We start from the raw sequence: 24,425 nt of genomic DNA on the forward strand, positions 1-24,425 counted from the left end.
CCGGACCATTCCTTGAGAACTTTCCCCTGCATACCATAGCACCTACTAATCTGTAATCATTACTGAATGACAGGTACTGAAACCATAGAGTCCTGTTTAAATTAGGAAAAAGCCCTCTACCATGGACCTGTTCAAGAAAGACCTATGACATGGACTTTCTCCTTTGTATAGTCCACTTTAAAGTTATTTTTAGAAGCAGATTGCTTGAAAACTCCCAAGTTTTCATTTTCTCCAGCTTTCCACACCAGTGCAGATGGTAAGACAAATTGTTTGGAAGGGTTTTGTTTTGATTTATTAATATAAGCTGTATTTTCACACCACATCACAATCACAAGAAGCCCAAGGTTAGAATACTCCCACAATCTAAACAAACAATGCACCGCGTACATATGAGCAGAAGCTTTATTTAGGAAGTTATGTTCTTCACTCATACGACAGGATTTAGTTCTGCATACTGCTGTCATACCAAGCTTGCTGTTTTTCACTTAGATGAACTCTAACAATCCCTTGAAAAGGCAAAAAATTAAGATAGGTTTGAGAACATACCAAGATCATTTGCTGCCCTGCAGAGAAGCTGCTTCAGAAACAATGCATGCAGGTTTAGATCATTTTTCAAGAGCAGCAACTGTCCCATCTCTTATCTGAGCATGACTCAGAGGACCAACCATGGCTCAGGAAAACCACAGCATAGTTCTAGCATAGAAGAGCACATCACTCTCACTTCTTCTTCACCATATACTAATCACTATTACAAGCTTCTCATCTCCCTATTCTCAGCATTCTGTACAAATTTCAGTTTTATTCGTTTTCCTTGCTTTTCAAATGTCTCCCACCTCTCGTCTGCTTTGTGTTGCATACCCACTCACTACTTTGTTCCACGCTCTGTCACATCCCTTTTGAATCTCACCTATTTAAAGTCCACCCTGCTAAGTTTCACTACAAGCCCATCCCACTACCAGAAGCATAGAAGGCAAGCCATATGTGGACCTTTCCCACTCCATGCCCATTCCTTCTCCTAGAAGTCTACCATCACCTCTTGATGGCACCTACACCTCTAGGACTCCACAGAATAGAGCGTGATTTACCTTCTCAACCTTTAGCATCTCTTCAAAACAACCTTTGATCTGGTCCAACAATCCCGACACTCCACTCCCTGCCAAATACTTCAAAGCAGTGCTTACCAGCAAAACTCGCCTCAACCTTTTCTCTAGTTTTTCTCTATGCTCCAGTCCTCTCCAAGCAAACATGTCACCATTATAATCTCTTGCTAGTCTCTCTCCACGTATGTAAAATCTGCAACATGCAAGATTACCTCCCCATATTAAAGCTAGAGAAGCTTTAGAAAAGTTAGACAATATGCCATCAAATCTTAGAGTCCTTCTCTTCATTCTTCATCGTCCTTCAGCTTCCCCATATTCCATATTTTTCCCCAGTTACCTTCAAGCTGCTAATCATGCACGTAGAGTTCACAGAACACAGCCCAAGGATCCATTAAGTCACATTATCACCTTAAGGCCCATCCTTGCCAGGGTATCTACCTCACACATGTAACAAGAACCGTGGGTGAAAGAAGGTAACTCAGGGCACAATTCTTGTACTTGCCCCCCAGCTAAGGTAACACTCTTCTTCATACCTAATGTTCTACTGACATCCAGCAGTTGCCATGTCAGAGTCAGTCTTGTATCCCTTCCCACCACGCGAACTAAGAGAAAACTTAGGTCTTGATACTTTCACCTCAGATATAGAAACTCATACCTTCTTCTTCGTTCCTCAACCATTCTCCATTGTTCCACGTTCAGTATTGCCATCCTTTCTGGACAGCATGAAAAGATCCTCATTTAGTCTAAGAACTACTGGATTTCTCAGCTTGTTTTCACCACACAGTGGTGCCAGTTTCCACTCCTTAACTTACACGGCTGAAGAGCTTTTGTTATTTGTTCCTAGTTCTTCAGCAATGACCAGATCAGACACAGGATAAAAAACTCTAGGAGTCATGCTATGGCAGAGCTCATCCTATACACTGTTGCTTATGCTCCTCCTCCTCTTTACCACATTCTTTGTAAGGGCAGTCTTGGCTCTTAATATATTTGCTCAGTTAGTTATTCAACTAACTGAGACTAATGCAAAGGCAGAATAGCAATCTGTATTGCAGAAGTGTGGGTCAAAATGTTAGGATCATGAACTTTTAATTAATTTTCTACCTTGCAAATCAGTTTCACCCCAGAGTTCAAAGACAGTAGCGTGTGTCCATGGCAATGCACTGAGAATTCACACAGGAACGAGAAGGAATCAGAAAGTGAGAAATCAAAGGCAAGAAAAAGACACCAGGAAAGAGAACAGAGGTCAAGCCTAGAATTTTTTTTAATCACTCGCTCACCCATCCTCATTTAGCATCATTCACTCCTTATCCATTGGGGCTCTTGTAACCATGCTGCCAGTCCTGGAAACAACGCCTATAATCAGTAACGGAGCCCTCTTCGGAAATCTGCTCCCCCTCCCCCTCCCCAGGCAGTGCCAGCCACTTCCACCCCGGAGAGCAGGAACGTGGGCTTGGAAAAGCAATCTGGATCTCTGGAGGACAGCAGGGGAGCACTGCTGCTTTGCCAGGATTAGCTGCCAAGTTTTGAACAGCGTGAATGAAGTTTATTCACCCAGTACCTGCCTCAGTAATAGAAACATGATCCTAGAGTCTTAACATCAGAGATGCAATTCCCTACCAGCTAATGAGAGACAGGAACAGGCCAACATCAGAAGACATATTATAAATATTTTTCTAAAACATGCATGATTTAAAAGCTATCCTTTCCAGCACTTCAGATAGGCAGCATATGCTCACCTGTAGCAAAGCAGAGCATATGTTTTGTTCTAACCCGTTTTGTTCATCCTTCCAATAATTCACCTCATTCACTGTTAACAGTCTTCCTTCAGCATCTGCAAGGAAATTTCACTGACAAGTTTCTAAATGGACAGTAAAAAAACTGAAACCAAAACAAAAACGCAGGTACCCGTGAAGTCCCAGTCAAAGAGCACATTCTTAATTGCTTTCAAAATTACTATATGCTTATAAAGGTATTCCGTATTCTTAAGAACTAAGAAGCTAAAGGAGAAGCAGTGAAAATGCCTGAAATTCTTCAGAAAAGTATTTTTACCTTAATATTTTTAATGCAAATGTAATTTATTTCTAAGGAGCACTTTTTAAAAAAAAAAAAATTACTATATTCTTCTAGGAGCAGTCTCAGTTTGAAAAGGTAAATAAAACCAACTCCTCCTCCCAGAGGCACAGTTTGTGGTGGTAATTCCATATAACATGAACAGCAAAAATCTGTGACGTAACTTGCAGATTCTCTTCCAGGCTAAGAAATGCTATTCTGCACTGGGAAACGGGCATGGAAATGCCACATTATTGTACTGATACAAAGATTACATTCCTCTATCGTACAGTTCATGAACCATTCCTTAAGGCAGGGTAGCCATAACTACCATGCCTCTGAAGGCAGAAAAAGTGCTAAAGGGTATTCTCCAGCTGTTCAGTTTTTACAGTTTGTTATACGCCCAGTGACTGCTTTAGGATGGCTCTCCTCTAAGGCTTGTTCAGTTTCTCTCTATTCTTCTGATCATCCTTTATTATTTTCTTTCTGGCAAAATTGCTACAAAAAAAACGAGGTTCCCTGTCCCACAACCTTCCCTTGACAGACATTCAGGACTCCTACTACTCTTCTCAGCCTTTCCCAGCTGAACTAGTCCTAACCTAGGTCAGAATTCTGCCGCCTTAAGAATATGTTTGGCATTAATCTCCAGAACAGATGCATCAGTTTGTGTATTCTGTCTTGAAGACGGCAGTGCCCATTTTAGCTGGAATATGTTTATAAAGACAAGATTTCAAAATTCAGCAGCACTTAGATAGTACAACTGCTAAAAAGTATAATTCAGCTTCCTAGACAGTGCAACCTAGTCTGACAAAAGTCTTTATCTAGGAGGTTATTCGCTAGCAATATCCTTAACAGCAACAGTATGTTGTATCACTTACATAGGGTGCAAATACTTTCCTAGCTTCACCAATTCTAGTTCCAATTCAAATACACTAATTGCAAGTTATGGATTGAAAATAACTTGTATTTGATTTGCAAAAAGGTCTTTGCAATAGGACTGAATAAGATGTATGCTACTGTCTGCTCCTAACACAAAGCACAAGAGATGGAAAAACTGTTTGCAGAGCCTACTTAACTGTGTTTGAGAATACTAGGATTTACACCATCAGTCCTGACCCACATCTCAAAATATTCTAGCTTTGTGTCCCCACAGGGCAACAACATCACACATCAGTGCTGGCATAAGCACTTCTAAAATCCTAGCCATACCCAGAAATAGGTATCAGTGTTGTCCCCTCTCACATGGGTGGCACAGAACATCCTCAAGGGGAGGTGTGAACCTGCAGCTTGTGGATTACTTAAAAAGGATATATAAAAATTAATTAATAAAAGGATGCCTACACTAAATAAGCTTAAGATTGTCACACTGGAGCCCATATCCTCACTGGAAGAAAAATGTTAGGGAATCTGTAATTTAAAAAAAGTAAGACAGAGAGTTTTAAATCTCTAAGGTAGCAAGTCAGAAAACACCAAGGCAGCAAGTGTTTGATAGCCTTTTGACGCATGCATGACAATAACACAGCAGGGAAAAAGGTGGAAGGAGATAATGTTATGTGAAAAAAACCACACTAAATATGAAGAGAATAGTCTGAGCTGCCCAAATGCATTGCCTCAAAAATCGCACAATTCAGTCACATAAGTCAAAAGCCTCATACAATCATACTTTAAAACACTTCAATAAGTTTAAAGCCCAGTAAAAAAAAAAAATCTCAAAAAGCATCCTTTACTTGTGTAAACATTATGCTTTCCAAACTAACTTTTCTCTAATCATAGGAGATGCTCTATAGCCTTCATCAGATGGAAGTAACCCCTTCCAAAGTAGAAGATTTTCCAAAGTCCATTCTTTCTCTAAACATAAGGCAGAACAACCTTTGTCAAGCAGGACATGCCATTTAGTTCACTTAAAAAGTCCAACCATGCGAGTAACCTGAAAGGAAGAAGACTACGAAGCTGCAGACTCAACCACAATGGCTCCAGCTACTGCTTGCATATGTGTTTATCAATGACTTCAGACCACGAAAGTCACTGAAAAATATATTCATTAGAGAAACAGATTTGGAAACTGTAAGAACAACTGAACGGCAAGAACACAGTTCTCATTTGTGCCAGTAACTAAATATGGATGCTGACGAGACCAAGGCCTCTGCTACAAGCACAAAAATGATTCTTTCCCAATGTAACTCTGGACAACAAAAGCTGCACCTTGAGACAATATGGGCACAATCACAACACTCTACAGAACATCCTGCTAGTGCATGAGGTCGTTTAAGCCCATCCAACCCTTGAACACTTGATACTATTTCAAACCACTTTTGAAAAGGGCAGGAAAGGAGCAAGCAAGAACAGATTTTCTACACACAGAAACCCATTCCTTCTCCCCTGCTTTGTATCATGGGATATCACTTGCCACATTTGGATCGTTTTAGCGACTTTTGCTTTGATTTTGATGACTTCAGGCAAGATTGCTCAGCAGCAAGGAGGGACCAGCACACACCTGAACAAGGGCGAGGAGACATCCATCCCAGTTACAGAACACTGACAACGATGGTGCTTTGACACACGACCACAGGCAGAGGAAGCAACCCCTATGAGAAGGGGGTCACTCATTTGCAAAATAGGTGTCAGTGCAATCAGACTTACTGCCACAAAACTACATTTTACACCCCCAAAGCCCTTTCCAGAGAGGTGAGCTCAAATAACCAAGTATATACTAAGGAAAAAAAATGTGGTGGCTTCAAGATGACATTTTGTTTTGCAGCTGGGGAAGAGTGAACACAGGACATGCTAACTTCCCACTTCATGGATGGCAACTCAGTGCTCAGTAGCTCACGTTTAGGTGGTTGTAATGCAACAGTTTATCCATGGGAACATCTGCAAAGTAGAAGCAGCTGTTAAGTGCAAGGACATGTCAACAGCAGCCACCAGGCCTGTAAAACTGATCTTAAAACAAGCAACAGTAAAGAAATTATAGAAATTAAAAACCCTGCTTTACAAAGTCAAAAAATCAGTAAGCTGTTCTTTTTTTTATTATTATTTTACTGCAGTTTCATCTTAGTATTGGATAATGATGGTTATTAACTTGGATGTTAAGCAATGATAAGGAGCAAAATGACCCTCTCTGTCTACTATGCTTTTAACTGAAATTTGAGTACTGGGTAATCCGGAATGGGAAGGGGCATCCTTCAAAACTTCTCAAGGACTTTATTTCAAAGGAAGTTCTACTCACAGCCTTGAAGAGGTATACCTATTTTCAAATTACAACACACTTTCTGTTGACTAACATATTTGAAAGTTAAACTTCAGATTGCAATGACATTCCTGTGTGACCCACAACCTTGGTACTATTTACTGCTCACTCTTAAATGACAAGTTTAGAGCCAGTTCTTTAATCATAATAAGTGGTTTTGCTGATATACTTTCTAGCTAGGTTGTGCAAACATCCCAAAACGTTTCCAGAAGTTACTGAATCTAAACTCAATGAAAGATGTGAATTCTACTTGAACAGTAAAGCCTCAAAAAAAACGCCACACTCAGGGGAATTCCTCTCTCCCCCCCCCCACCCCAAAAAGTTTGCAGAACTGTATCATACACTGCTTGTGTTTTGTCTCTTTTGGTTTCTCTAACTCTTTTGGACTAGCAATAGTACCACATGTCAGAGGCAGGACAGAGGGAAATTTAGTAAAGCACCGCCTTAGATCATTAGGACCAGCTTTCTCCTACAGCTCTAGCAAAGCTCTACCAAAACCAAACAAAAACTTAACTATGACTGTTGGATAAATCCTTTCCAGAGACAGGATTTCCATACTTCCAAAATTTTCCTGTCTTACAAGGTTATTGCAGGGTATGTAGGGAGGAGGAGAACCACCTTTGTTAACAACAATTTGGAGGACAGAACTAAAGAAAAATGAAGTCACAATCACATCCTCCCATCCCGAGATGCAAGCACTGAAATTGCACTCCAACAGCCACACAGTTTAGATGACAACTTCATATCAGCATTAGCAGAATGTGTACGAATACTGAATTCCTGAAGAAACCACACAGCTGCTTCACTTTCTAAAGAGGTCTCCCCTTAAAATTAACTGTGAAAAAGTTAGATACCAAAGGCAGATTTTTTTTTCTTCTGGAAGAAGTAGTATCAAGATCTTTCCCTACTTTTGTATGTTAGTAAAGTTCTGTTTACTGGCATATTTTAGAAACTCTCACTGCTACACAAGTAAGTTACAGATCTCTGTTTCCCGGCAGTATTTCTGCAGCAAGAGAAGCCTTGCTCTTTGAGCAAACTATTTACATCAAATAGACAATCAAGCACTTTCCTCCTGTGGTTGCTTCCCAGCACTATTTAGCTATGTAGGCAGTGACATAATTGATTTCACTTGCAGAACTAGAAAAGGCTGTACCAACAAAGAAGTGCATCTATAGCAGGAATGTCTAAACCCACAAACCTTTTCCGCTGTAGGCCATGCATTAAAGCAAATTATCATCACTGAAAGACAGAACTTTTTACAAAGTGAAACCATTCAAATTAACACACAAAAAATCTGCTACTTTGATAACGGAGTTCCAAATAAGCCTACGAGAAGATAATTCTAGTCAGGAGATCACTGTGTAACGTGAAGTGTACAGAACTTCACAACAAAGCGAAGCGCAGCAGAGCAGGACACAGAAATCTGCCTGAACTATCGGTATCCACACAGAAAAGTTCTAGGAAAAAAACCCATAGCTTTGCTGTCCCAGTTGGCCACGAAAAGGTTTCTCTGGGGTGGAACATCAGCAAAAAGGTAGTCCACACAAGATCCTCAACAGACAGCTGAGAGGATAAAGTGGATGAGAAACATGACAAAGGAAGGAGGAAAAAAGAAGTCTACTGCAAAAGCTAGTCTGAGGAAACACTTTCATATGACAGATACACTTCCTCCTGTGGCACAATCAAGGCAAAGATTCAAACCACAACCAGGCCTTTCTAAGACACCAAAACTAGTGAATTTGAAGTGGCAAAACCCCCTACATCTCTGTTTTTGAAAGGACATACAGTGCCAGCTCTGAGACAGCCCACCTCCCGGGCTGCGGGTGCCCTGGAAGACCTCGAGTCAGAGACGGTGTGTCTGGCAAGCTGCCGAGGCAAAGAAGGCTTAGACAAGGTTAAGAACTTAGCTGATAGCTGGCCCATCAGGTATCTTTTTTAAGATTCCTGCCTGAGCTTGGTCAGAGTTTCATGCAAGTCAAACCATACAAGTGGAACGATTCGTTTTAATAAATCGACAAATTCCAACTAAAACTTCTTTTCCACCATTTCTGATCAGTTCCCCCTGAGAGCCTAACCTCAAGTTCTCAGTTCCTCTTTAGACCACAAACCATGGCTATAACCTGCTCTTCCTCTAGGGTGTCTGAGACACACTTCTGTGTCTTTCTGAGGGGACCCATGACACCTCCGATCTAAGCAGACCTCGGGTCTGATCCACTGCAGGCACACCTGAGCTCCCAGAGACAGCAGGAGAACGCTTCACGATAACTGCATTTTGCTCAGATTCTGTTTCACTGCATCTGCCTCTTCTACAACGTAAATGTCTGTAGTGAGGCTCAAACAAGGAGCTAAGATGCAGTAACTGGACTACCCCCAAGCTGCAAAAACTAGAAAGGAAATCAAGTGGTTCCTCCCGCAAGTAATTATTTACACAGTATTTTTGTAACATAAAACCACTCTGATGACTGCAAATCCAAAAGGGACCAAAGAGTAAACAGAGGGAAAGAAATTCTGTTGTGTGAGGAGGAACTTCTGCTCCAGTTAAAAAGAATACATACTGGAGTGATCTGAAGCTGCCTATAAATATTCGAGAACATCAAAGCCAGTCCTGTTAAATTAAAAATGCTGTCACACAGATAGGAACTAGCCTCTAGCACTGCCAGCTTCAACTTGTGAGCCTCTGATCTGAGAGGCAGAGGCTCAGCTCTTCAACAAATTTTATTCACCATAAGAAGGAAAAAAAAAAAGCGAACCAGCAGTTGAGTTTAATAAGGATATTAAATACCTCAAGAGTGAGCTAATTAGAGCTTAACTCTTTGAGGACACTTCAGCCCTTTTACTGACAAGGATGGTAGTATCTTCCCATACTACCTCTACATCTGGGATGGCTCCAGGCACGTTCCTCTCCAAGCCCCTGAAACAACTTACGCAGTCTTCAAAAACAGAGATTTTGCTGGTTTCACCTTGGTGTAACTTCAGTTAATCATACTGCATACATCACACACACACACCCATCCATACATTTTGGCTGACTATTGTGGAATAGATCTATGTTTAATACCAAAGCTGTCCTGAGAGATTTCAAATCTTACTTATCTTTCCATAGTTGCCTGCAGATAACAAGAGAGGTGGACAAAAGGAGACCGGATCACTTTGTTTAACTACTGTTATTTGAGGAGATTCAGCTCCCGGTGGCAACTGAATATAAACAAGATACGCATGGTTGAGAAATTTATCCCAGTCTGCAACTGCAACCCTGTTATTCCACTACAGAAAAATCTCTGTAAATTCCCAGTATCAAAACCTACAAAGATTATCACTGGAAGTTAGAATGTGGTGGGGGAGGAGGAACTCTGCCAGCACAGCTTTCTCAAACGAAAAGCAAAAACCCAAATAAGATCACACCTTGGAAGTTCTTTTGCATTAACTACTCCTCAGTGTCTTTTCCTCAGACAGTTTTGGGATGCAAGAGATATTATCTTTTAAACAGGCAAAACACTGCCAGCTAGCAGACTGGGGATACCTTGCCTCTGAGCTAAAAGAGGTCTCCAGTCCTTGGCTCCTATTAAATACTGAACTCAGTAGCATCTCCTGGCTCTGTTTCATGGGCTCATTTCTCGCTCCCAGCCTTGCTACGCATCATTCGGGACATCTGCCAGCTTGGCATCCAGACCATAAAGTGTTCATCTCCCCTTTATCCTCACAGTGTGCAAGACAGTATCTGCTCTAACAGGCTTCTAAATAAATACAAAACAGGTATGCAAAAGTATGCTGGACCCTTGTAAAATACAACACTGCAATGGGAACCAATACATTTTCCTGTTATAGCATACACACCCTTTAGAGACTGCCTTTGGAGAAATCCCATTCTGCCTATGAAAAGGGCAGCAACTGCTGTACTGCACATCCTAACCGCTATCCTGATCTCCAAAGCCAGCAAGGACAGGTAAAACTTCAGTGCAGCAAGAACAGACAGTATTAGTGTGTGCAACTGGCACTCTCTATAAATATTGTTGATATTTTATCTAGGAGATATGGATATTATTATTGTCACTATTAAAGTAAAACCTATCAAGGCTCAATTCCCAGTGCCACCATTTAACCACCATTAGGCCCAAATGGAAAGTCTATAAATCTTCAAGGGCAGTCTCTGCAGGGGGAAAAAAAAATAATTCAAAAATAAGTCACTGCCTTTAAAAGACATTCCTCTCCATGAACTACAGAGTTTTAGAACTGATCTATCAGTGTATAAAAATTAACAGAACACCTTCTACAACTCCAAGTCAGCCCTCCAAATTCACTTTTCTTAATCTTTCAACAAAGTGCACTGTTTAAGGCTGGAAACCTTGTGTTCCAAAGGTGAACTCAATAGAAAGCTTGGTTAGAGTCTCTTCTGCTTGCTGGGGTGGGGGGTGGGGGGGCAGGGAGGGGAATGGATAAAGAGAGAAACAGAGGAGGATTCTTCCCACCCACACTTAATACACTTTTTATTATATTTCTTTTAAGGCAGGCAAGCATCAAAAGCCTCAAAGTAGGAAAACAGATCTTGGCACAAACTAGGGTCTTTCCTGAATTAAAAGCAATTTTTCAAACACTACAATCAGAAGCATTTGAAAGCTGCTTACCAAGCACATGCAATAAATTCACAGTAGGAGGCACGTACTTGCAACATGCATGCCTGTACAGCTAATTAAACAGTTGTCCTCAAACCATGACTGCAGACTCTAAAATATGCCCCTTAGTTCTTTGTCAGGCCAGTCACCTCCTCACTGACTCTTCAGTTTGCTTTACTACTGAAAATTATGCAAAATAACAGCTTAAGCTCAAGAAAACCAACAGAAAGCTTAAGTTGGCCAGTAGCTTTAAAAACTCCTTACATTAATGCAGAGTAACATGGGTCTGGGAAGCCTAGAGAGTCTGCATATATTAAGCTACATATTTAAGGGTGTACTTGTGTCTGGAACATAACAGGCACCTAATCAACCTTTGTAAACTGGCTTTTCATCTTAAAGCCAAGTGCAACAACAAAAGTCTTTTAAAGCAGCATGAAAAGGAAATTAAAAAAAAATGAATGAAAGCAATTTGCCACTGTGAAGAGGACACCCTAAGCCACCAGAACCCTATTTTCTTGAGCACTACTACTCAATCCTAACACAAGCATAGCTCCATCAATGGGATAAGCGCAGTGAAGTGCAATTTTTGCCAGTCTCTCCTGGGTATCTGCAGGATCATGCTCCCCTGGACACCTCTGGATCAAGTGTCAAGCAGTCAAGAAAAATGCAGAAAAAAAATATTTATTTTTTTACATGAATCTTCCGTTGCTGTTGTAACAGTTTCAAAACATGTCTTTGTTTAAAAACAATCTCTTTTTCCTTTGCCAATCTCCTTTAATGTGAAGGGCTCTCCCTTCAAGCCAGGAAACATGAGAAATAAGGCCAAGCATTCAACTTGAATTCATTCTGTTTTCATATGTAGGCACCACAAGCTCTGGTCTGACCACATTTGAATACTGAAGTGCAGATGCCCAAAAGATGAGATAGTATGTACAAGTTAATATTTAACACTTCCTAAATGGAGCACTTCTAATGTACTAAGTGTATTAATGCAAATACATGTACCACTCACATAACTGGGTAGAACATACAGCAGACTACTGCCACCAGATCTTACCTTTTCTTAACCAGTAAGATGCTGGCCTCTTGAAAGCATTCACACTTTGAAAAACTATGTTTATGAAAGTTATTTTGGTCCAGAAGGGCCTCACTTTGAAATTCCAAAACAAGGACTAGAAGACTGTAATAAAAAAAAGGGAGCATTTTTAAATACATGCTCCACCACAAGATGGTATAAACTGGAAGAAAATTACTATGTATGCTAATCAATGGTTTTATACAACTACTCAAGACTTTCCTATAAGATCTGCTTGCAGCAATGCTGCATGTGTTTCTTTCTCACCAAGTTATGCCACATCAAATCATAACCTCTACATGCTTCACCTGGAGTCATTTCAGAAGCCCTTCACTAGGCAAAGCAATTAAAAAGAAGTTACCCTGTCCCATAATCACATCCATCAGTGGAGCGCTCAGGGAGAGCAAGTGCCAATTCTATCCGTGGGGCACGGCTGGCCACAAGTGCCGGTAACACTATAAAGCAGGCTGTAATTGTATCTAAACCATTATAGTCACATAGATATAGTCTCAACATAAATACATCTAAATGAAAAAAAGCTCTCCAAATGGCTCCGTGTTTAACAATTTTTGAGCACCACTCCTCTCTGGGATTTTTTCCTAGTTCCACCTCCTGAAGAAGCAATAGGACTACATGCAAAAGGAAGTGGTCAGCATCCTGCCAGCAAGGGCAAGGTTTTCAACAGCACAGACCTTAAACGTCTGTGCAGGAAGGTTTAACTGAACTTAGGGTCTACATGGAAAAGTCATCTGAACTCCCAAAAACTATTTTTACCCCACTTGATCTCCCCACCTTTATTTGGAAAGGAACAGAAATTGCACTGGTTGGCCTGAGTACAAGACCAAGTGCTGGAAGTTTTCGGCTTCTATTTACTATATTAACCTACTTCATTCTTCTTCCTCTAAATAGGTCACATTAGCGTTTTTTTCTCTTTCCATTGTACCTTCTCCTCCATATTTAGATATCTTTTACCTCGTTCTCTTATACTGTGCCTCCCACCTTCTCCTCAAGGGACTGTCTCAGTCTTGCATGCTGACATGGCTCTGGTAGAACGATTCGGGTATTGCTGCAACCGCGTGCAAATACCACAGACACTGGAGCCTCCTCCAAAAGCAGTAATTCATCATAGATTTTGGTACCTTATCTTTTCAACAGCCTTCTCTCCTGAAGTAATGCCTAGAAACATTTATTTACTATTGCCTTAGACTCATTTAGAAGCAGTTTGCACGGGTGCCCTTAACTCTCCATTAATACATTATAAGGTATTCTAATAGTCTAAAGCTTGAAAGTCCAAAGTTTTTAACTAGGTAAATATGATTTGCTAGCCCTTAAAATTCCACGGTAATTTTGAGTTTATATTAACTATTTGCATAAGGTGTTTCTTTTTCTGGAAGATATGAAAGAAGACATGAAACTGTCCAACAGAAGGAGAGAGAAGGATGTTCTTGCAGAAGGTTTAAGCAGCCAAGTGTCCCTTCTCACCACGGTCTCTGACACCACCCTCTGAAATTTTGTTCCACAGTTGCAGTGTACCTTAAGAGGACGGCACAAGTACAGGATTCTCAAAGCAGTGCACTGCAGCTGCAAGTGGACATCACACAACAGCCGGTCGCTAGCACAGAAGGAGTTACGAAGTCCTTTCACTACCATTCACCACCACCAAGAGACATCTTGGCTATTGCAACATTGAAGAGTTAATAAAAAATAAAGATCCTTATTTACGATACTGCATCCAGAAGCCAATGAGAACAGGCAACTTCTTGTGAACTAAAGCAGCAACGATGTGACTGGGCTGGAGCTCACAGTGTGAAGACAGTGCCCAGTGTCAAGACAAAATATAAGAGGATGAACGACCTATGCAAAACACTCCAATGGGCTGTCTTCAACTCTCCCTGTGTACTACCCCACACCACAGTACACAATGGACTAAAGCATGACTGAAACTTAAAAAAAAAATGAAGGGAGGAACAGAGGGAGGGATGAAAAACTGGGCAACACCTAATCTAATTGGAGATCAAGCCCAGGACACCACCTCTGCTGCAAGCAAGCTGCTTGTGCATTACACATGCTCCAAAGGCTGACCAGGTTCAAAAAACCGTGCAAGTCTTTACCTTAACAATATCTTATTTCAAATGTGAATTACACTTCCTTTATAATCTTGGCCTTCTCCTGTAGAGGACCCAGACCTGTTGCACCCCCATGAAAAATGCCTCCCTTTCACAGCATAAAAAACTCAACCAGTAGCAACAGAGTAGGGAAACCAAGCCCTGAAAGAAGCCAGGAAATTCTGGGCATGTGCAGTCTTCATTCTTCTGTCAGAAACCACTGAAGAATAAGCACTGATCAAGCTCAGATCAGGCACAGCACACCACAGAAACTACAAAAGGGGAGCCTGCTGTCCACAGGACTAAACCTGCATTTTTCATCTTTTTTTCACCTATCAATTCTCTCCCATAACAGGGAGGATTGACAAGCCCTGCCAACTCAACCTCCAGTTCAGGTTTCAAAACCTGCACATATGCTTTAAAGAAATGCACAATCGAAACTTGTAAAATATTTTGCTATTCCATGCATATACCAATGTTGTAGTATAGAAGAGTCTTGTTTCTACCAGCTGGATAGTCAAGTCTTAATGCAATGATAACCAGAAAACAAAAGAAAAACTGACGCTTAGATTAGACAAGGTTTCTGATCCACAAAGCAGCAAAGCAACAAGTATAGAAGTTATTCACCACTCTGACTACGTAACAACAGACACACTCTCGATGCCGTGATAACCAAAACGAAGCCATCAGTGACTTGCTGGTATTAAAATAAATAAATAAATAAATTTTAAACAGGAAATACATTCTATGAAAGCTCAGAATTTTTTTTTTATGACAGCAGCAATTAAATCTCTTCCATTCATGATTCAGCCTTGTCTAACACAACCTTCTTAACTTTCAGCAGGCCTTCAGAATGGCAATGCGGCTCATGGTCCTGCCTGATGCAAGTTCAGGTGAGACGCCCCAACAGGACAGCGCTTAGAACCAACAGCTGAAGATGCACACCTCAAAGATGACTATTCTCACTTGCCTCACACCATTTGCCAGTTGTAAGCATCTGTTCATAATATCGAAGACTGACGATCGGAGAGGACAAAACCTGTAACCTAGTCCCACTTCTCATACAAGACAGAACAGGTACATTCCAGGTCTCCTGCCTTTGTACCAAAACCGAGAAACAGGAAATGCTGGACAGCCCTTCTGCTCGCCCCGTTCTCAGCATCCACTGGGTGTCAGCTCTTTGTTTTCCACCAGAATGAAAGTGCCATGTTCCAATGACAGCTCAACTCCAAGATACTTCATTCCAAGGACATGATGACAAAGCAAACCTGAAGCCCCAAAGACTGGTAATAGGAACTCAGTTTTACCAGAGAAACATATTATCCCTGATGTCTTCAGTATCATTACTGTAAGCCACAGCTTTACGGTTAAGGTATGGAAACTAACACAAACCCAGTCACAGGTGTCTTCATATTCTAAGAGGATAACTAGCAAAGAAAACACCCAAGAAGACAGTGACTCAAAGCCACAAATAATTCCACTTCCTCAATTTGAATGGCCTTCAGGCACTCAACTCAAGCAAGAAGAAACTTAACCTGCCTGTTCACAAAACAACAACCAAAAAACCCTGAAAATACACATTTTTGTCTTCCATTCTCAAAGGACACAAACATACCCCCAATTCAGCCTCCTCTGATCATTGCCAGACATCTATATATCTGCACAGTTGTTTCGAGTCACTGTTTTCCATGCCGTTAAAAACTTCGCTAATGCTTCGGAGCTTGAAGCCTAACTGACAGAATATTACAGTCTTTAGCAACTTTTGAACTTTGAGAAAACAAAGGAAAAGGTTCAAAGCTATTCAAGTAAACAAGGGGTGGGATGGAGACGGAAGGAGCACACAGGCACACAGTCCTGCACTCCAGTTCTAAGCCTCCCCATCTTCTGCAAGAGAAGGAAGATGGATAATAGCATCGCTGCAAGGAACTGCCAAGCAAGAAGTTGGGAAGTGTCCCACTTCTATTTTCCTCCTGGAGCTTAAAGCACGGAGTTATGCTTGTTCTCCCCAAACTGTTACTTTTGGAGCACAAAAAAATATGGAACCGGAGATTATCATGTAATCTACGCATCACTCCAGTTCAATGGCTACATAAAGTTCATTATTCCCTTGCTGAGGCTTCCAAGCAGAAACAAACCAACCAAAACCCAAACTTTTATCGCACAGAAAAACCAGGCATAATATTCCTATGTCTCTCCTCCATGCTGCTTCTCTTCCAAAATTGTATATATTGGTAACACACCTATGTTACTGTACTCAGCAGTGTACCTAACTAAGGCAGGAGTAGCAAAAAGAAAGACTAAGAGAGAACTAACAATGACGAGTGCATATCAATCAAAGTTTTCAACATGTCACAATTTTTAATGCAATCTAAAACAAACGTTAAACTCGATCCTCTTCTCGCAGCACCTCACCTGAGCAGCATGATCAGCTCCACAACTTTATGAGAAACACAGCATTTGATGTTCCACACCGTAGCCATCAAGCAGAATAAGCAACTGGACCAGAATCTTGCCAAGTGCAAGTAGAATTAAAATATGCAATCCCACTCTGAGCAAAAAAGCCACTGCTAGTCAAATCAGTGATGCTTATTGGCCTAACACTGTAAGTCTGTGGCCACATAGCATCTAGTCTGACACAGAACTACATCTGAGCTTTTGGTCTGAATGCTACAAGAAGTTTCAACCATAAGGAGTTCACCAGTCACAATCTGTTTTAAAGCAAAATATCATTTTAAAGGTTTCAACAAAGTCTTATTTTCACAATCACTTGCTAATCAGACATTTTCAGTTTCCAATCTCAACCATACTAATGGCCAGGATGTTGCTCCAAGAAACACACAATATTCCAGTATACCAGATACCACTGAGATGGTTAGACCTTTGAGCAGTTTAAGGACCAGCTGACACAGCAACCTAAGGATGAGTTTGCTGAATACGAACTGTGGCCACATGAAAGAAAACATATGAACATTTCATCTCTCTGAAGAGTTATTCTGGTAGACACTTGACCCTAATAAGACTTGTTCACAATAACACGAGAGACAATGTAACAGCATACCACCACCGGATAGGAATCTGACCAATAACCAGTTTAGGAGTAAATGTATGACCTATCGAAAGCTGAAAGTGCATTGTTTCTTAAGGTTTTTGTGATTCGGGTTTTTTTTTGTTCAGACTTTCAAGACCAATGAGTAATTGGTGCTATTAACATAAACAAAAGTAAGTCTTTGTGGAGTCCCAAAACCACAATTCCTTTGATCCATTCTTTAATGTGTGCCTGATTTTCAAGAATTTTTAATATTCCAGTTTAAAGAAAAATGCATCTTAATCTTGAAAGAGCTGTGTGCACAGACAAAGTGGTTGGGGCCAAGAAGAGCTTGCTTCGCTGACTGATGTACCACTAGCTACTGTTGAACAGGTTCTCAGTGGCATTAGCTTCACAGTCCTTTTCTAAATCTCACAGTGAGCTTTAAACAATGATCCAGAACCGCAGATTCACATAGTTCCATAAATACACAGCCTAGCTGAAAAAGGGAGGCAAGATAATGCTGTGGACATCTTTATAAATTTTGGCTCTGAAAAACCCACTTTCAGGAAAAGATGAAGGAAGCATGACACTGACCAAAGATGCTATAAGTAATCTAAAAACTAAGCAGTGAAAATATGACTGACAGCATTCAGCCTAGCTGCTCTGGAGCAACGTCTGCCATATTCCCTTCTCTGAAAAAAAACCCAAAACTATTACACACAGTGGCTCAGGGGAAAAAATAGCCTGTTCATGATGTATGTTATCCAGCGTATGTACAGATGAATATGCAAAACAGTTTTTGAGTGATAAATGACTGTAAAAGATGGGCCACATAATTTGGCTTTCACCGTAGTCTTTCCTATTTGGGGTGCTGCCTACTCAGGTATGAAAAGGAAGCAGAGAGCTGATGCTGCACACAATAAGGCCTACAGAAGTCCGTTTAATGCATTTGTTTCAAGTTATGCAAAACTCAGCCTTAACAAAACAGTATGTTTTTTCTCCACTTGCAATCTCAAGGAAAGCATGACCTCAGTAAATGGCCTCTGTTCTGTTCTTAACACTAACACCTGACACAAAAAGAAACTTCAGAGTCTCGTTATCCCCAGTCACACACACTGTTTGATAATGCACCAAAATGTCAGAAAACGCCACTGTCTGTTCCAGCCCCTCCTCGCACTACCTTTGTTAAAAATGTCAGAAATATAATTGGTCCACCCATCTTCTCTCTGGGAAAATAAACACCCTTATATCAGCAGCTTATTCTCACAACTTTTTTGCCTGCAAGAGAACTTTTATAAGAAATCCTTCCAGTTGAAACTGTTTTGAAATACCAAACACTCAAAAGCAGTATTCTTTACTTTAGAAGAAGCTAAAAAAAAAAGTTACTTTGATAGTAATGTATTTGTGCTTGTAGAGCTTTGCAGGTTGTTTTTAGAGCTTACTGACCACCACTTAGCTCTTTTAAAATTTCATATATATTTATGCGTGTATGCATGTGTACATATATGGAACTCAGGCAAACAAACTCCACAGCTGTTAATGAGAAATGAGGATCGCTATTGGCAATCGCTTAACAGTCAAACTTATTAAAACACCATTTAAGTCATTTTTCTTTACTTAGCCAAAGGGGAAAAAAAAGAAAGTCAACAATTACAAGCGACTACAAAGGAATTAGATAAGCCCTTCAAGAGTTTCAGAGTAAAGAATAGCTGCGTTCAGATAAACACAGAAATCATTTCTCTGGTGAGCAAGGCGAGAGCAGCGTTAGAAGAAATTTCACGTTATGAAAGAATCGCTTAAAATCAGCCCCGAGTGCGGGAGCAACAGCGGGGCAGAACGCAGCAGCCCCCGTAACACCCCGTGTCCGGAGGGATGCGGGGACGGCCAGGGAGCACCAGGCGCAGCGGATCGCTCCTGCGCCGGTTTTGCGCCGGTTTTGCACCGGGCTCCCCCCGCGGGCGGGCGCGGTGGCCGTCCCCGGGCGCGGGGCAGGCCCGCTCCCGCCACAGAGGCGGCAGCGCCCCGCACCTCCGCCCGGGCAGAGCCAGCGGCCGCCCCCGCGCAGCGCCCCGCACCGCCGGCCCGCCCCCGCCCCACGGAGCTGCGGGGCTGCGTGCGGAGCGGGGGCCGTCGGGGCCCGCCGCGCCCCCGCGAAAAGGCGGCCCCCCGCTCCGCCGCGCCCCCGCGCTGTCAAACGGGGCTCCGCGCCGGCCGGCCAAGGTGAGGCCGGGGCTCGGCGGCCGCGGGGACCCCGCGTCGGGGCCCTTTTGTACGCGGGGCGCGCATCTGTCACCGCGGCCCCCCGCGTCCCCAGGCCGCGGCGGCGCACGTGGGGCGGCGGGCCCGGCCCGGCCCGGCGCGGGCTTTGTGCCGCCAGGTGAAGGGGCGGCCGGGCCCCGCGGAGCCATCTTGGGGCAAGGCGGCGCCCCCCCGGCCGGCGCTCACCTGCACGATCTCGCCCTCGGCGCTCAGCGTGGCCCCCGCGCGGGAGAAGCGGCCCTGCAGCCCGGTGGTGTAGGTGGTGTAGTCGCCGCTGGGGCTGGACTCGAAGAGCACCACCTCCACGAACGCCGTCTCTTTGCCCAGCGCCGCGCCCGGCGCCGCGGCCAGCAGCAACCCGAGGAGGAGCAGCAGCAGCGGCGGCGGCGGTGGCGGCGGCGGCGGCGGCACGGCCAGCCCCGCGCCGGCCCCGCAGCCCCTCATCGCGCGGCGGGGGGGAGCGGCGCCCCGCCGCCGCGCATCGCTCCCGAGCGGCTCCAGCTCCGGGGCCGGGGTCCCGGGCGGGTCAGCGCCCCATGGCAGCAGCCCTCCCGCCGCGCTGCGCCCCGCTCCTCGCCGCCGCCTGCCAAGCCGCGCTCCCCGTCCCTCGCCCCGGCTCCTCTCCGCCCTGCCAAGCCGCTTCCCTTTCATCTGCTCCACGTGACGGCCACCACGGGGTTATCCCCGCCCTCCGCGCCGCTCTGACCCGCTCCGTCCCTCCCTCGGCGCTCACACACGGCCCGCGGCCCCCGCCGGGCCCGGCCGAGCACAGCGGCAGCCGGCCCGGCCCGGCTCCGAGCGCCGCCGGGAGCCCCGGAGAGCGGGCGGGGGAACACCCGGCGCGGCGCTCGGCGAGGCGGCCTCCCACGCGGCTGGGCCTTGCAGAGCCGGGCCTTGCAGGGCCCGGGCCCGGGGAGGCGAGCGGCGGCCTGTGGCGGACGCCGCGGCCCGCGCCCGTCGGGGCCTTCCCCCTGGGCGGCGGGGCTGTCGGCCTGCCCGTCCCGCAGCGGGCGGCGGGCTTGGGGCGGGGGGGAGGCCGGGCCGCCTCCCGGCGCTTCCGCGGCCCGCAGCCGCCCCTCGCCGGGGAACGCCCGAGCACGTTAGGCGCGAAGCCCCGGGCGCGATCGCCGGGGGGGGGACACGGACCTGGGCAGACACGGCCCCTGGGGGGTAACCAAATGTACCCAAGTCACCGGCCCTCCCTGGAGAGACGCTGCTCCGCTGTGGCCTGTGCACGGCGTTCCGGTAACGCTTGCCGTTTCCAGCAGACGCCAGCATCCGACAAGGCTCCGCATTTGTGTGTAGGGCAGGAATGGCTGATCCAGCTCCTCGAACTCAGTACTCGGCAGTTGCGCCGGTTAGAGGAGACTAGGTAACCCGGGCTCCTTGGCTTGATGTTAGTGCAAGTCTATGAAACCTCCATGAATAATGTGCAAAAGGCTTACGGGTAATGATTTTTATACTGGATGGCGGCCAATGATACAGTTTTCCTTTAAAAGTACATACAACTAAGTTGTGGAACTCATTAACATAAGGTGTTACCGAGCCTAAAAGTATAAATCAGTTACAAGGGGGATTAGACAAACTGATGCAAGATGTCGGTTATGAAGCACAATGTTTGGAAGCCACCTCTAGCTCTGGGGTGAGTCCCTAACCCACTGGCACAAGGAATAATACCATGGTCTGCAAATTGCCAGCTCTTTTCCTAAATATACCTTGCTACACCAGAAGACAAGAACAGTGGCATCCTTAGCGTGACAGCAAGCAGCGATAGCTTAACAAATCATTGAAGAGTTCTTCAGTGAAGAAGGGTCAAGAAGGAACATACGCCCTGGGTTTCTACTACAAGCCACAAAATACCCCACAAACCTAAGACTTCAGCAAAATGAATCAAAGGCTGCAAAACTACCGCATGCCTAGAAAGAGCTGGAAGGAGCACGACTGGTGCTTTAGCCTGGTGACAACAGAGAATGCACTACACAAATTTAGATGTGGTCAGCACGTGCAAATTTTAGATTATATTTCAGTGGGATTTCAGAAACGCAGAGCATCGCGGGTACTAAATAGAAGCATTTTAATCCCTTAGTAGAAACTACCTCTACTTGATTTTCCTTCACCTGTGAGGCAAATGGCTGATGCTTAGACAACACAGGGTTTCCTACAACATAGGAACAGGTTGAACACTGAGAACTCCAGGAGACTTTTTCCCTGCTGAGTCAGATAAATCATTTCACAGGCTGTAGCAAAAGCAGAGATGTATGCAGGGGTTGCTGTTATGATGATGAGATGGTCACTGTTAACCTGGGCTGTGCATGTGCCGTGAGGAGAAAGTCTCTTGCCATTCAGCTAATTCTCTCTCTTCACTAACTTCAGTGGCTTAGGCAAACGATACCCAGACTTTTTAACCCGCTGTCTTCTCACCCCTTCCAGAAGAGGCAACAGCAATGCATTTCCAGTCATTGAGAGGTGTTTATGCCCTGCATGTCAGATTCAGGATGTCTTTTTTCACTGGGTATTTTTCTTCCTGCAAAGGTCCTTATGCCGTTGCAATCAATTTTTTTCAGTGTTCTATTACTAAAGGTAAACAGCTTATGTCATAACTTGTTGTAACTCAAGGCCTCCCAACTGTCCTACGCTCAATGGGCATGTCTTCAGGTTATCGGCAGTAAGAGTCGGAATTTCAGTGCCAGAGGACAATGGGGTGTGCACAGGTTGGCACACGGAAGGTAATGAACAAACGGTGCCCCTTACAGAATGCCCTCCAGTACGACGCCGTTGCACAGCTGGGAGGAACCACGCAGCACCATGGTATTTGTTCCCCTCTGTCCCAGGCACAGTCAGAGACCGGGGACAGCCATAGCACTTGCTGTGCTAATTGATGAGTTTTTTGCTGAGTATGACTTGCCATTTCTGGCAGAAATTTGCCTATTTTGGGAGAAGTATTTATATTAAACGTCTATTCCCTTGACATTTGTTTCTTTTCTATGATTTCTTCTTAATCATGCCAATGTAACTTTAGTGGAGCTGTATGGCAAACTGGATCAGGGAAGAGACCAGGGCTAAAGGCAGCCCAGAACAGGGGGCAGGGACAGAGTGGAGAAGGTTATTTTTAAACTGAATCAGCAAGCTAAAATAGTATTGGGAAGAGTGGCTTTAGGAGTGGAGAAGGGAATTGGAAGTCTAGGAGCTGGAAGAGACCACAAGAAGAGCTCAGTGTGTGTGGAACACAGAGTTCTAGTCCTACAAAAACTGGGAAGAACCTGAGATTCCTGATTCTTAGCTATGAAACTGAAAAATCAAGAATGCTGTGTCCTTCCCTGCTGGTCAATAAAGTGGATGTAGGGCAACAGCAGTGTAGGAGCTCACATGTCAGGCAACTGTCTTAATATTCAATGCATTGAACTTAAATGTCCCTCACAAGGCATCTGTGAACAATGTGTCTTTAATTTTTCCTCTTTCTTCTATTTAATCTTTTAAAATTCCATAAACATATACCTTGAGATATTATTAGATTAGATTCAAATTTAAATATCAAGAAAATAGGGATTATCCAAATTAGACAATTAAATGATGATCTTGTCCCCTGTCCACGTGTACTGTGAAATTCTTCTGTTACGTGGGTACATTTTTCCCACAGGGTCTTGCTCCACAGGAGAATCCCACTGTAGATAAAAATCGAAGTATAGTTAACAAAATGTTACAGATAAGACCCCTGCCTCTGTTGTTAATGAAATAGAATCGTCAGTACTTTTTTGATATTTCCTAGGAAACAGCCTAGAAGTAGGGCCTCTCCAGGTTAGGTGAGAGTTAGGAATGCAGAAATCGCCAGCCAAATAAATCTGGAAAATAACTAGTGGAAAATATGGGAATGGGGCTCTGTGTGACAAGTGGACAGCATCCTACCCCTAAAATAAAAGTTGCTGAATATCTGATCCACCCCACTAAACTACCCGTATAATTGGACTATAGACACAGCGAAATTGCCTTTGCAGTAGCCTCATAGTTGAATACTGAGGAGTGACACGAGGCATTAGGTCTCGGCTCACCAAGTTCCCTCTACCTGGGCAGAAATCCAAGCAGGAGGTTGCAGGAAGAGAATGGACTGTCTATCATTAAAGCAATCAAATATTTGTAATTGGCTTCCTTCCCAGCTGGCAGCTTACAGGTCGCAATTCAGTTATGCCATAATACTTCAGATATGTTTTCTTTTCTTTTCCCTGCATAACAAACTGAGGCCCAGGGTCTGAAATACAGAACTCTAGAGCATTTGTAACTGACTGAGGACAGTCAGAACTGCGATTTGAACATAACAAAATTATGTATAATGCCAAATGGCCTGAGAAAGCATGCCCCAGGCATCTCAGAAGAGGGCAATCAACACTAGAGGATGCCTTTGACTCAAAACTTTCTACATCTCATTTCCCTTGCAAAGAAATGGATATTATAGAACCACCCTCCCGCTATGTTGCTCTGGAGAGAAAACAATGTTAGTGAAGTGCCTGCATACTGCTGTGATGAACGTTATAGAAAAAGCCCAAAACATAACTAATTATTTTGTGCTGAGAGCAGAGCTGGAATATTGCACCGGGGAGTATAGCTCTGAACATCAGGCAAGAAGAAAACAACATTGAGTAGCCACTCGCAACATGTCCATCAGCCATTCTCACCATTAAATGAGGCAGGAGCCCAGCTTCCCTGCTCCTGCCATCCCTGTAATTGAAAATACATTTGGCTGAAGACATCTGAAAGCTGCTTTCTGTCACATCTGTGCAGTCAACCACAAATACAGCACACTGGAGAATCCCTTCTAGAGCCTCTTTTAGCCTCATTTCATAAGGAAATTAAACCTGTGCTATCTGCCGTCAGCCTTGTCGCTCTTCTGAACCTATTAGCTAATTTTAACCAAGCTTAGAGGACAGAGCAGAGGTCTTAAGATAGTACGTTCCTGTAAA

The 24,425-nt window shown here is 43.9% G+C and overlaps 1 protein-coding gene across 2 annotated transcripts in view; it reads right to left on the reverse strand.

Moving 5' to 3' along the window:
* Positions 1 to 19,924, reverse strand: part of ZNRF3 (zinc and ring finger 3) — a 98,292-nt gene extending 78,368 nt beyond the window's left edge. For both annotated transcript variants that reach the window (XM_064466742.1, XM_064466740.1), the window contains exon 1: positions 19,660 to 19,924. In XM_064466742.1, coding sequence (XP_064322812.1) covers positions 19,660 to 19,917 — 258 coding nt within the window. In that variant the 5' untranslated portion in view covers positions 19,918 to 19,924. The remainder of the gene's footprint in view (positions 1 to 19,659) is intronic.
* Between the last annotated feature and the right edge of the window lie 4,501 nt (positions 19,925 to 24,425).

The sequence above is a fragment of the Phalacrocorax carbo genome, chromosome 15 (assembly GCF_963921805.1).
Source record: "Phalacrocorax carbo chromosome 15, bPhaCar2.1, whole genome shotgun sequence".
Lineage (NCBI taxonomy): Eukaryota > Metazoa > Chordata > Aves > Suliformes > Phalacrocoracidae > Phalacrocorax > Phalacrocorax carbo.